At 36.9% G+C, this 13430-nt stretch overlaps 1 protein-coding gene across 1 annotated transcript in view; it reads right to left on the bottom strand.

Annotated features, from left to right (window-relative positions):
• Positions 1 to 13430, bottom strand: part of CNTN5 (contactin 5) — a 1238002-nt gene that overhangs the window by 90035 nt on the left and 1134537 nt on the right. The window contains exon 16 of the mRNA XM_036902818.2: positions 8318 to 8438. Within this exon, the coding sequence (XP_036758713.2) occupies positions 8318 to 8438 (121 nt within the window). The remainder of the gene's footprint in view (positions 1 to 8317; positions 8439 to 13430) is intronic.

The raw sequence follows: 13430 nt of genomic DNA, 5'->3' as shown, positions 1-13430 counted from the left end.
TAAATGTTAACATTTTTATTATTATTAATGGAACTTATATCATAGAACAAAATGTGCTCTTTGTAGACTGTCATGGCACTCCTTATATTATGCTATAAAAAGACGTGTTTCTCCATGTTGGGGACATCAGCTGTGCATGGTTAGCTGGGTCTTAGCACGGTGCCTGCCACATATTATGTGCTCTATAAATGTTCGGTGAATAACTACTGGATGAATGAATGAAGGGGGAGCAATGTTTAAACTGAGCAACCTGCCCAGTGTCACCCAACTAGTAAGAGGTTGTGGGGATGTGAAGAGACTGACTTCAAAGCCCAGGAGTCCCTTCAGTGGCTGTGTCTCCCATGTCACCGCTTGCCTCTCTCACCTGCTGTCATGTGGCTATCGCACCTGTCATTCCTCCCACTGACGTTGCCCTTGACAAACCATCGATTCTTTCAAATTGCTCAGTCCAGTGCTGTATGTTGGTTCTTATTTTACTTGCATTTGACACTGTTGCCTATTTTCCCCTTGAAATTCTCTTTTCTCTTTGTCCCTATGTCTAGATTGACTCCCAATCTACTTCTCTCCTTATTTCCTAGATCATATGAAAAGCTTGATGATTTTTCATCAAGGTGGCCACATCATTTATCACCTAAGCCAGGATAATTTTGAGAGTAAAGAGGCATCATTAATAATTCCTCTGACATGGTACTGTCTTAGTCTAACCAAAATGTATGGTCTCCCTCCCATTGGCCATTCAGTTAAGCATTACAACTGGCATTCATCCTTGCTAGCTCTTTCTCATTTTTCACCAGGTTCCATCATCAGATACTGCCGGCTTTGTAATTTTTGAATATGTACACTCCTTCCTACCTCCATTATCATTGCCTTTTTTCAGACCCTTCTTATTCTTTGTCAGGATTGCCTCTGCCTCCCATTTGGCCTGCTAGCAAGTGTCTTGCCTGAAAGTTTTAGCCCCAGGCAAGTTCACTCTGGATTCGGTGAGAGCAAGTAAGGACAACAGACCTGTTGCAGGGTACAGAAGGGCCTTATGATAAGCTTTATTCTCACAGTGGCAGGTCAAGTGCTAGAATCCCATCCTCTTCCTTCTCTGCCTCAGGCTCAGCCTCTGCCCTAGGGTTTGTCTCCACTCCAGGCTCTGCCCTCGCCTCCAGGCTCTGCTCTCCTCTCTCTTGCTCTCTTGCTCTCTGCTTTAGGCTCTGCTCTTAGCACTGGAGGAACTCTTTTTATAGCAGCACAGGCAATAATGGCTTATCGCCAATGGGTATACAAGCATATGCCTGCACATATGCAGCGAACTAAATACTTAGCAGTAAGCTGAGTATTACATCATTGCATGTATACAATGGGTAGATTAGATTAAGATCAGGTGAGGATCCTGGCCATGGAACTTAATTTTCCCTGCACAAGCCACTGGTCTCACTCTCCTCTAAAATACCCTCAAAGGTTTCAGAACTATCTTCTCAAAGTGCCTATCTAGTCATGTCCCTGTCTTGCTTTGACCCTTTGCTGGATGTCTATAATGTCTAGCATTAAGGTTAACCTCTTTCCCATGGCATTAGAAGGCACTTGTACCCAATTCCATCTCCTCATTTTGGCACAGAGTATGCACTCACTAAAAAATGAATGAAATCAGCATTTAAAACATAATCCCCACATATCAAGATCTTAGCTCAACAAGTTTACATAAATGCAAATGATAGTAAATGTCATTTTTATATTAGGATGGATGTGTAAGAAAAATAGGTTAAGTCTGTGAGACAAAATACATAGTGAAATGGGATCTCCTTACAATTTGTGATTTAAAAATGTGTATGATATAAAACCTAGTTGATTAGAATTTTTCTCAAAATGAAAGGGAAGTCTGAGTATTTGTTTTCAAAATAGCAAAATGCTGCCATCAAGAGACCCAGGGAAGTCTAAGTCATAACTGAAATATCAATGCCTAAAAGAGAATTTGACTTCTAGCCAGCACTTAACATTTATTGAGTGAATAAAATACAAAAAATTTGGTCTCCATCAACTGGTTGTCTGTATACAATGGCAATTCATTTGTTCATTTGTTATTTGCAGGTATAGATATGTTATATGTACACAAATTGCTTAAATCATTTTAATCAGGGCATTTCTGTCAACTATCACTTCAAATAAATGTGATTCAGAGAATCCAAACATATGATTGAGCAAAACAATGTTACTTTTTAGTCAGTTTTTAGAGATCCGCAGGTTAGCAAGAAACCGTAGGAAAAGTGTAAGACAAAAGAAATTAACTGGCTATTCAGTGACTAACAGAAATCTTATGGTGTCAATCAAACTAGTTATTGTAGAAAAAAAATCTAAGCTAGGGAAGTAAGTGATTGGTATATGTTATTTAAATAATCTTATCTAATAACAGTGATAGTAGTGATCTAAAATTTCCACAATGATGCCAGATATTTCAATAAGACATTGCATGAATGAGAGCAGATACTCTTCAAGAGGGAGGACATTTCATATCTCTATTTCAAAGATTTTTTTAATATTGTAAAAGTAAATATATTAACTGGATAACTTCTTTTCTGCTCTAAAGCATAAATTATTTGCAAATATTCTTAGTAATAATATTAATTAAGATGAAATTTACACTGAAAACATTTGTTTTTGTCCTTCAATCTCCAAATACCAGCATATTGCCAATTCTGCCTTTTGTGGCTGTCGACTCTTTCTTTTTCTTTAGAGACTCTTGAGTCTAAGACATGACTCCACCATACGAAGGAATGTGCGATCTACAGTGATACGGCATTGCATATTAGATCAATGGTGAGAAAGAGTTTACCCAAAGATAAACTCTTTATCTCCCAAAAGTTACTTGTGTTAAATACCTGTGCATTTTAAAGCTTGAAACTTTCAGAAATGGCTAGATGCTATGGATAGCCACTTATATCAGCTTGGAATCTACATGGTTCACATGGGTAGTATTGCAAGAGATATAAAGATGGAGCACATTAATACTGCTTAATTCTCAAATCAACATGTATTATAAATGCATGTTCAAGGTTTTCACTTAGCTTGAGTTTCCCTTGGTATTTGGGAAAGTGTTAGTACTCGCATCCTTGCAAGGGAAGGAGGCAGAAGACTCTCAAACTTCCCTCTTTTGCTTGTGAGATCGCTGAAAATTACAGCTTGGGGAGGATTTGGAGAGTAATCAAAGATTCACCAGGTAATAAAGGGGTTTCTTTAGGTTATTTTCAACTATTTGAAAACAAAACAAAACAAATAACGCTTTATAACTAGTTAAAATGCAAAGTTTCTTTGCTGTTGGTTGGAAATAAAATCACCTAGTTTGGTGACACTGGCTACCTCATGATAATAAGAAGTTTTTGTGGGAATTAAAATAGAAATATGAATTAATGATTACCTCAACACAATAAACAATATGTTTCAAAACATAAGGCTCATGGGGTAGAAGAATAAAACTGATCTTTTGTGTAAAATGCTGCTTAAACTTCGGAGGAGACAATAATATGCTAATTTTACAGATGAGATAACTGAAATTTAGACAGCTTTATTGTAACTGATCCTCTCCCTTTGCTAAAATCCTATTGTTCCTGTAGATTAATATATAATTTAATAGTTATGATGGCTGGCTTTATTGGTGTGTTACCTATGCAGGTTCACAAGGCTGCCAGGTTAACAGGTCTCCATACTTGAATTAATGGTTTGCTGTCATTTTCTTGAAATTCTCACCAAGATTTGAACAAGGGGCCCTACATTTTCATTTTGAACCAGGCCCCCCAAAATTATGTAGCTAGTCCTGTAGCTGTGCCTATGTCCTTTCCTAGTACCTCATATTTCCCCTAAAAGACTGAAAGACACCCAAGGAGCTTTCTTCTGCTTTTTCTCTCTGTATTCCCAAAGGTGTCCCCCACACTAGTGGCCTGAGGGACCTAGAGCCGCAGAGAGGGCTTGGTGTCTTCCTCTTTCTGATCTGAGTGCCTAGCTCAGTGCTTGATACAGAGCAGGTGCCAAATGAGTAGGTGAGGGAATAAATGAATTGCAAATTGTCAAAAAATACCTCTTGATATATTTAATTGACAAAACAGCCAAACTTTAAATAGATTTAATTTTGCAGTGAAGTGACTCAGTGGTTTGGGAGAGAATACAGGCAAAATGTTCAAGGAAAATATCTTTCTTGGAAAGCATTAATGGAATTGAATTGATGGAAAGTTTACAGTAAGATTGAAAGACAGGTTGAAGTCCAGGTTAAATAAGAGGTGGTATATGGGAAGAGGGATGAATGGTTAAAAGCAGAGATGTCCATCAACAAGTTACAACCTGAGTTGGATTCCTTCTTCTCAAATTCAACTTAATACACATCAGAGTCATCCTATAGGTTGTGCTTCAAGAAATGAAAATTGTCCAAGTTTGGGGAAATGACATATTATAAGGAAGGAACCAAGGGATTATTGATTCTTCATTGACTATCTTAAGAGTTTCTTGACTTATTAATTTGCATCAGTAAAAAGGTAATATGAATAAAAATTTGCATGAAGGAGTGCATTTTTTCTAATTGGTTCTTCTATTTCTGGACAGAATAGAGAGTTCATCCTCTCATTCCCAGTTACCCTGGCTTAGTTAAACACATTTTATTCTTTAAACCATGATACTTTCCTATCCTTATATTTACTTTGTGGCAAGTGTTTCTAACATTCATTTTTGTAAAATAAAATAAATAATAAAGACTAACATTCTTTTCTTTGGAGTCTTCCATGTTTCTTATATTGCTTGAGAGTATCAGTTGTTTACAAATTGTGTATCCCCCTCCGACAGGTTACCTCTTAATGGTCTTTCTCCTTTACCCTGGATAACATAATACAGATCTATCCATCTTCAAAGAGGTTCCCTGTAGCATTGTCTAGCCTTACTTTCTCCGTTGTTGCTCTATCACCCATGAGTAAGTGACTTAAGTTGTGCACAGATGTCCAGGTGTGGCTTTAATTTCTTTTTATATCCCAGCAAAATAATTTCTTTTAACATATTCATTACTTCTATTGTGGTTCTCCAAATTATGCATGGTGATATTATAATGCTGGTTCACTGAATATTAAATGTGTGAGAGCAAGCAATTTTATGCTTCAGATGATTATTTATGGGAAATTCAATTTTTGGAGGATGATAGTAACTGTGCAATAGAGGTGAATAATAGCACTGACATTCACAAGCAAAATAAAGCAACAGTGAAAATAAGCATTTGGGGGAAAGAAAGCTTTAAAGAGGTGAGTGGGAAGAGAAGCCAGGAGCATTACTAGTCAAGAGCACTCAGATTCTAAGCAGGCGATGGTGAGGTCTGGGGGCCACACATCTGAGCTCCAGTTCAGTGTACTTGTGAGGCCAGGTGAAGAATTTCTGGATTTGGGGAGATGCACAAGAGAATTTCATAGAATATATCAGATGGGAGAAAAGATGATGAAAAATTCAACTTCCATCAATCTAGGAGAGCACAGATTTTTTTTTTCTCTTCTAAAGCTCCACTGAAATAGAATTACAGGGTTATAAGGATGTGTTCCTTGCCACCTGAAATGTTCTTCATGCTCAGCATTGACTATAGTGAACTGCTGAGACAATCCAGTGATGGTAATTCTATAAGGAGATGGACGGGGAGGGGTTTGTCTTTATGTGATACAAACGTAAAGAGATTATGCTTTGAGGATTCTGCTCCCAGACCTGTAGTTATCATTAGAAAAACTCCACCTACAATGCTTGGCTGTGTAGCTCTGTGGCCTGTACTATTAGGACATTTCATGTTTAAAAACCACCAAATGGAGGAGTGGGAGAAAGGAGAATGGCAGAATAAAACTATTTTCAGTTTTATTTCACAAGCCAACATTAAAGACAGTAGTATTCAAGCATGCAAGTTCCTTTAATTACCAGGAGCTGTTAACTTTAAAGAAAAAAATCATAAAATAAAAAGCAACCAGAACCCTTAGTTCAGTTTTTAAATTTCTCTGAGAGCAACTAGGCAGAAGAGACTAGCTATTTTGACTGATTTTAGAAAGTAATGCAAATATACAATAGAAAATTGGCAACTTGATCAAACTCACTTCAAATGAAAGCTTGAGCTGAATGTTACATGAATATTCAGACAAAAGCAACCTGTTTGAAATTGCTATAGAGTGTAATTCCAAAATTTATGCATTTCATAATCTCCTAGGCATAAAGCCAAAGGCTAAAGGAGCAGAACACAAAAAAAGTTGAACCTGAATTATGTTCTAAACCCTGTTGAGTTTAATTTTACTTACAAAGCAGAATGTTAGCATGCCACTTAAATTTGCCTCTCACAGCCTCAAACAAATACCTAGTTTCTTCTTATCAGCCTCTAAATTGTGTTATTCATTTGGAAAGCTCCAATTTTTGAAGCATCATTTAAAATTACTAGGGAAGTGCTACACAATAAATACACATAATCTAAAACAGACCATAGCAAAAGAAAGCAATTTTCTATAAATTTGGCTGCAGTGTGGGGGGTGCAGTTCTGTGAGCCTTGTAACTTTGAAAGGCATAAAGGGAAAATTTTAGCTAGGTGGAATATTATGAAAGGATGAGCACTTTAGAAAGCTGATGTTTTAAAAAATAGGGTAATGCATATACACGTTCTTGATATAAATTTGGAAAAATGTTAAAATAATGAAAATAACCTTCTGAGCAGAAACAAACACACACAAAAAATGAACAAGCCACCACTCACCCAGACACCCACTTGTTTCAAAACAACATTTCTCTTAGACCAGTGATGGATGAACTACTAAAAATCAATAAATCTGTGATGATATATCCAACTAAAACAAAGAGACGATGAAACTTACAATATGCCTTGTATTTGTTGCTCAAGATTTTATAATATTAATGAATTCTTAAAAATTATGATTGAAAAATACTCCAAGTGGAAAAGACAGGTAAATCTAAAATGTAAGTTTTTGCCATGGATTGTGGAACTTCAGAGGTCATGCAAGGGGTCTCAGCATGCAATACGACCACCACTCAAAATGCAATTGTTCACGATCAAAATGGGAAAAGTACTAGGTGAGAGTCTGGTAATGTTCCAGTTCTCGTCTTGAATGGTAGCTTCATTTTGTGATTTTTTTTTTTTCACTGAAATATACACATGTGAATTGTGAAATTTCTTGTAGGTATATTTTATCCCAATATAAAGCCAAAAGAAAAGAGAGGAAAAAAGGAAAAGAAAAGAAAAGAAAGAGAGAGAGAGGAGAAGGAGAAGGAGAAGGAGAAGGAGAAGGAGAAGGAGAAGGAGAAGGAGAAGGAGAAGGAGAAGGAGAAGGAGAAGGAGAAGGAGAAGGAGAAGGAGAAGGAGAAGGAGAAGGAGAAGGAGAAGGAGAAGGAGAAGGAGAAGGAGAAGGAGAAGGAGAAGGAGAAGGAGAAGGAGAAGGAGAAGGAGAAGGAGAAGGAGAAGGAGAAGGAGAAGGAGAAGGAGAAGGAGAAGGAGAAGGAGAAGGAGAAGGAGAAGGAGAAGGAGAAGGAGAAGGAGAAGGAGAAGGAGAAGGAGAAGGAGAAGGAGAAGGAGAAGGAGAAGGAGAAGGAGAAGGAGAAGGAGAAGGAGAAGAAGAAGAAGGAAGGAAGGGAGGGAAGAAGGGAGAAAGCAGTAAAAAGTGCATGTTAGGAGCTGAATTTCCCATACTGGGAGAATGATGTGGGAAAAGAAATTGGTGCTGAAGCCATTTACTTAATTCAAATAAAACATAGTTTTATTGGGTCACAGAATTGGTGGCCTAGTTCATAGCTGAAAACCACTTAACTGTCATTTCTGCACAGAAAGACTGTGTTGACATTTTTAGACTTCTAAAAAGTCCCTGTCACTTAACAGTTACAAATGCCACCATATTAGGCATGCAGTTTTCCTGCTTTCAGAAGCAGAGTTCAGAAGTCAGTGGAGGAAAAAAAAATGCCCAGAGGGGGTTTCACTAGGTTTATATTTGAAAACCACATATGCCCACAAATAAATTTTATCTCTGTTGTCCAAGGGTCTTTGTGGCTCAACTGTTTAAAAATTCTGTTCAGCATTAAGTTGCTTAAACACTTAGCCACCACTTACTACTAAAGGTGTTTTGGACCCCGAAGTTGGATCTGTAGGTATTGTCTGTTACTAAGTAGCAGTTTTCCGTGTAATACTTTCAAAGGCAAAAGGATAAGCAAAAATGACATATATTGTAAAATTGAAAGTAAAATGCACAGTACTGATGTGCTCAAAGTCCATGCATTGAAATTCCTTTGTATGATAATTTATGGTGATCATGTCTTCAGACTGCACTATTAGCATACTCACCCCTAACAAGAAGTTCTGCCTCATCTGACACACTGTCTGCTGTGGTCTGTACCCTGCAGCCATATCTCCCAGCATGCATCAGAAGGATGTTCCTGATCATTAAATCTGCAGAGGATGCTTGCTGAAAGAGGGATGAAGTGCCAGTTTAAAATGTTGCAAATCTGCCTAGTTCAAGGTGGTTTAAGGGGAACTTTGCATATTCAGTCAAAAAGCCTGTTTTTGGCTTTACGATTTATATGACAATTCAGAAATCAAACATGCCCCATTTTAAGGAACACATGGAGGTTATGTTTTTAACAACTGCTAATAAAGGGTTGAACATTTAATATTACATATAATGATTTAGCAGCTATGATATTTAAGAAATATCGAAATATGCACAAACAATTTCATGCCTTTAAAATTACAGGAAAAGTAATCAGTGAGCAAAAATTATTACTTTGCTATTCAGAGACAGGCTTATTTTTGAGGCAAGAAAGTAGTATTGAAAGGAGTAACAGCTTGTAGTAATTATGAGAAGCTAGCCCTCAAAAGATTATCTTGTGTGGCTTTACTGAATGGTTCCTTCAGTAAGTACACATTCTGTGGGCACAGAATGAGAAAGTGCTTAGAGGAAAGCTTGCTGGTCCCCAAACCATGTGTTCTACTTAACAAAGATTTATTCCTCCCTCCACCACCACCGTCAGGGAGCAGGGTCAGCCTGCACCTCTGTCAATCAGTGCAGGTACAAAACACAAAGGAGGTTTGCAACAGCTGATTCTTAGGGCAAGATGATTAGGACGTAGCTGAAGAGTAACTGCAGGTAAGGAGATCAGGAAGTACCAGGGAGAACACATTTTAGAAGTATTAGTTCATGGGATCAGTGATGCTCTTACACCTTAGAAAGAGGGGTACAAACCTTTTACTAATTAATCTTGTCTTTCATTTAGTCTAACAGGAAAGACAGATTTCCTTTTTTGTGTGAATATATAAAGATCTGGAATTTACAACAACTCATGAAGTATTTTTTTCAGATAATGACACAGCAGAACTCGGATCTGCTCTTCAGTTTCCACATCGCAGTCAAAGACACTTGACTGGAATGAGAGTACATGCAGGCAGTTTGGAATGGTCTCTGCAAAGAACCCAGCCCCTTCCTCCAACAGTAGTTGAGCACATGAAAGTATGTTTAATATAAGCTATAGAGAAGCACCCCAAATTAGAGATCTTCTATTTTTTGATAGAAGGGGTAAATTACCTTAAAAAATGATTCATTTGTCCTTAGAGGGCAGTATCTTAATGATTATTTAAGAGTTAAGTTGTTTGCCTTTATTTTGAAATAGATCCATGGGTTATATGAAAATCACAAAGATGAGAGGGGTTTCTAGAAATCCCTTGAATTTTTAAAAATTAGCATTCATTCATAGAAAGGGTGTGAAGTTGTTGGAAGTTTTTACCTCTCAAATAATGTATGTTTCCTTAAATGAATTACTTAACTGTATAGTATGTTTTAGACCATTTCTTCTGGTAATTCATTTATATTTTTCCCCTTCCTATTAGTCTTATGACAGGAACTTCTGAAGGTATTGATGTTTTCTCTCATGAAATAATTGTTAGACATAGTCTGGTTTACTCATTTACAAGGCAATGCGTCATGGTGAGAATGCATTTAAATGTCAAAACAATTATTTCAAGAAATGTGACATTTGTCCAGTGAATGTCCTACATTGCCAATTTCCTTAGGATAAAGTATTACTCTTAAATTTCATTTTCTCATCTCTACTAGACTAAGTGCTCACTTCTTTCATTAGTTTCAAATTCACATAATTTAATGCTGTGTAAATGAGCATCAACACATTTATCACTCGATGTAGTTGCCTCCATGAAAATATCCTTTCCCCCAGATTTCTACGAAGCTCACCTAAACAACTAAAATGATCAGGAATCAAGTGCACACTACTGGCCCAGACCAGGGCCTGTGTCTAACGGAGAAGTCAAGGAGAGGACCAGGAAATCAGAAAGGACTTTATTTCCAGAAGTAACATTTCTGAAAGACTGTGTTTTGTGCTTTTTGTTTGTTTTGTTTTTTTATTTGCTTGCTTATCATTATCACAAACTGGTGGTAGTTTAACAGCAGAAAACCATACTGATTTTAAGTCATTTTTCAGGCTCACATTTTTGAAAAATTATTTCATGAAATTACATTCCTGTGATTAAATAATTGATTGTCTTACTGTCCAGCCCTTTTTATTCCCAAACAATTTATTCTATTTTGTTCTGGATAAAAGTCTCAAAGCCTTTGTTCTTTCTGTTGAATTATAGTGAAAGGAAAGCTTACTGGGATTAAGAACAGGATTCACTGAAAAATCACATAAAGGTCCAAGGAATTCAGGAAGGTGAGGCATAGATTATCTTTCCAATGTTGTCCTTTACTTGGTGACTGCAATTAATAGTGTGTGATGCTCTATAAAGTGGTTAAAGTTCCATCACCATCCATCAGGTCTACAGCCTATTGCAAATCTATCAGTGTTATGACTATTGAGGCATTGAAATCATCTCATTTTGGGCCTGTCCCTTCTCTTTTGGATTGTATCTGCATTATATTTTTACAATTCTAAGCAGAGAAGATTAAAAGTAAAATGAATGGATTGTAAACACTTAAACCTAAATTACCCTTTCAGTAGATTTACTGCCCTTTCCAGAGAAGTAATGAAAAGAATTCAAGTGGGAGCCCATTATACTTAATCTCAGCCCACAGTATGCAGCTCCTGAGAGAGAACCTCCACAATTTAGTGCACTTTTAATGAAATGGTTACTTACAGCAGATGCTTGTTTTCTTAAGCTTAAACCTCATTTTCACTTTTTCTCTCTTAGGAGTTACTCTCTCTTTTTTTGTTTTCTTTGACACTTGCTTTATAACCCGTCTTTTCTTTGCTGTTTCTTTGGCGTTATGAACAAATTGTGTTAAATGCTGCTTCAGATGAACTTCCCCACAACTAGTGCTTAATACAATGATCCAAGCATTGTGCACCTAGTACAGTGCATGACGCATAGTGGGAGCTCAATAAATGTTTGTCGAATGGGTGAATTAATAACATAGAGGCCATATATGTTCACTCTCTAAGAGCAGCAACTTGGCTAAGTCATTTATATATCTTGGTAACAAAGCTTCATTAGATTATTAGCTAGATCATTGTAACTTTTACTTATGACTTTGAAATAATAAAGGACATGTCCTTCCACTTAAGTTCAGGTTTTTTTAAACAGTATTTTGTTTAGGATATTTATAGTTGTACTCATAAAGACATTGGCTTATAATATTTTTTTTATTGAGGTATTACTGATGAAAATCTTATATGTGTTTCAAATATACAACACAGTGGTTCAACAGTTAAGTCCAGTTTTATTGGTTCTTACTTTGACTAAGTGGGTTCTACTCATCAGTGTTGATAAGACTGTCATTCAAGACTTCCTAAAATTGGAAGCTCATCTAACTTTGCTATTCAAAGTATCTGCTGGTTCTTGCTGCCTTGAACATAAAGTCCAGTTTCCTTATTTCAACATAGAAGGTTCATCAGAGCATGACTCCACCTTCTACAACTGAGTCCTGTGCTTCTACGACACTGACCTCACATTTCCCCACACATGGGTGCACTTCCTGTGAGCACGCTATGTTCTCGTGCAGATGCTCTCTCTCCTTTCTTTGCCTGGGAAGATAATTTTAGAAACACCTCAAGTGCCTTCTCCTTGGTAGAGCCTTTGTGGGCAGTCCCTAGGTTCCATAGCTCTGCCACTGTTTAGTTATGCTTCAAGAGCACTTTGCTAAAGTCTCTGAGCTAGCACTTGGCCTTCTTGGAAGTCTCCCCCAGGTCCATTTTGGGCATTCCCAGAGCTAAGCTAGGGACTGCTGCAGCTGATGATCACTGAGTGAGCTAACGAATGCATGAATGACTTCCTTCCTTCTTTATGCTTGACAATACCTCCTCCTCCTCCTCTTTTTTTTTTCCTTAAAAAATTAAGAAGGGCAATAGGAAAAGACTATTTAGGAAAACAGCAGAATAGAGTACTTAAAGAGTATATACAGGTTTTGTAATGACAAAGAATTGTGTGAACCCCTGCAACACCACTTACTAAATTTTGAACTTGGGAAAATTACTCTACTGTTCTGAGCTTCTCTCGAAGCTTCACTGTGATGATGCAAGTAAAGTCTATAGCAGTGTGTCTGGTGCATTTTAAGTGTTTGATAAATGTTATCTTCTAACGGGCAGTATAATTGCACTCTTAGCCAAGAGGGATATTTCTTTAATTGATATTCACTCCTTCAACAAACTGGATATTTTCCACAGTTACAGTAAATACCAAGCTTCATTTTATATTTATCTATTCCTCCTTTCTCTCTTACAGAAAACCAATGTACCAGAATAAGAAGACCTGAACTCTAGCCTTAGTTCAGCACCTCCTAGCCCTGTGACTCTGAGAAAGTCACTTTATGGTGTTAAGAACAGCTGCACTGTCTCTCTCATGAATATTGAGGGAAATCAAGTGAAAACAATGTACATATATGAACAATTGGGAAATGCCTCAAAAGTATAAAATTCTTTTAGATCACTTCTTTTTCATCAGGATTTAGCAGAATACTGTACACGTAGTAAGCTCTCTGAGAATGTTAGAGAGAGAGAATTCATCCCTCCCCAAGGGGATGAATCATCTAAGCAAAATAACTTAAATTGAGTGTTCTTATAGGTAGATGACCCAGACAGAAGCTTACAAGGGTGTGTCAGTTTCTATGCTCTTATTTAGGGTTTAGTTAACTTTCTCAAGGGACTCACAAAGGACATTTTCAGTATTTCCTAGACCCCCACAAACACACACATAAACCATTCCTCTCTATAAAGCAAAGTAATATATAAAATCTATGAGAAACAATTTTTAACATATTTTCTAACATAAGAAACTAGGTATCAATTATGAGACATGTATTATTAAATATGATTAATGTTATTGACATAAAATCTTAGACAGTTAATGGATTTTTCTGGTAACAGTATTTCTTTTTCCTTGAGGATAATTTGTTTAAAGTACCATACTAGGATAAGGAAATTATATGCATAACATTCGTTTTTTTATTACAACT

Source organism: Manis pentadactyla, chromosome 13, assembly GCF_030020395.1.
Source record: "Manis pentadactyla isolate mManPen7 chromosome 13, mManPen7.hap1, whole genome shotgun sequence".
In the NCBI taxonomy this organism is placed as follows: Eukaryota; Metazoa; Chordata; class Mammalia; order Pholidota; family Manidae; genus Manis; species Manis pentadactyla.
The sequence above is the reverse complement of the archived record's forward strand: the minus strand, read 5'-3'. Positions and strand labels throughout refer to the sequence as shown.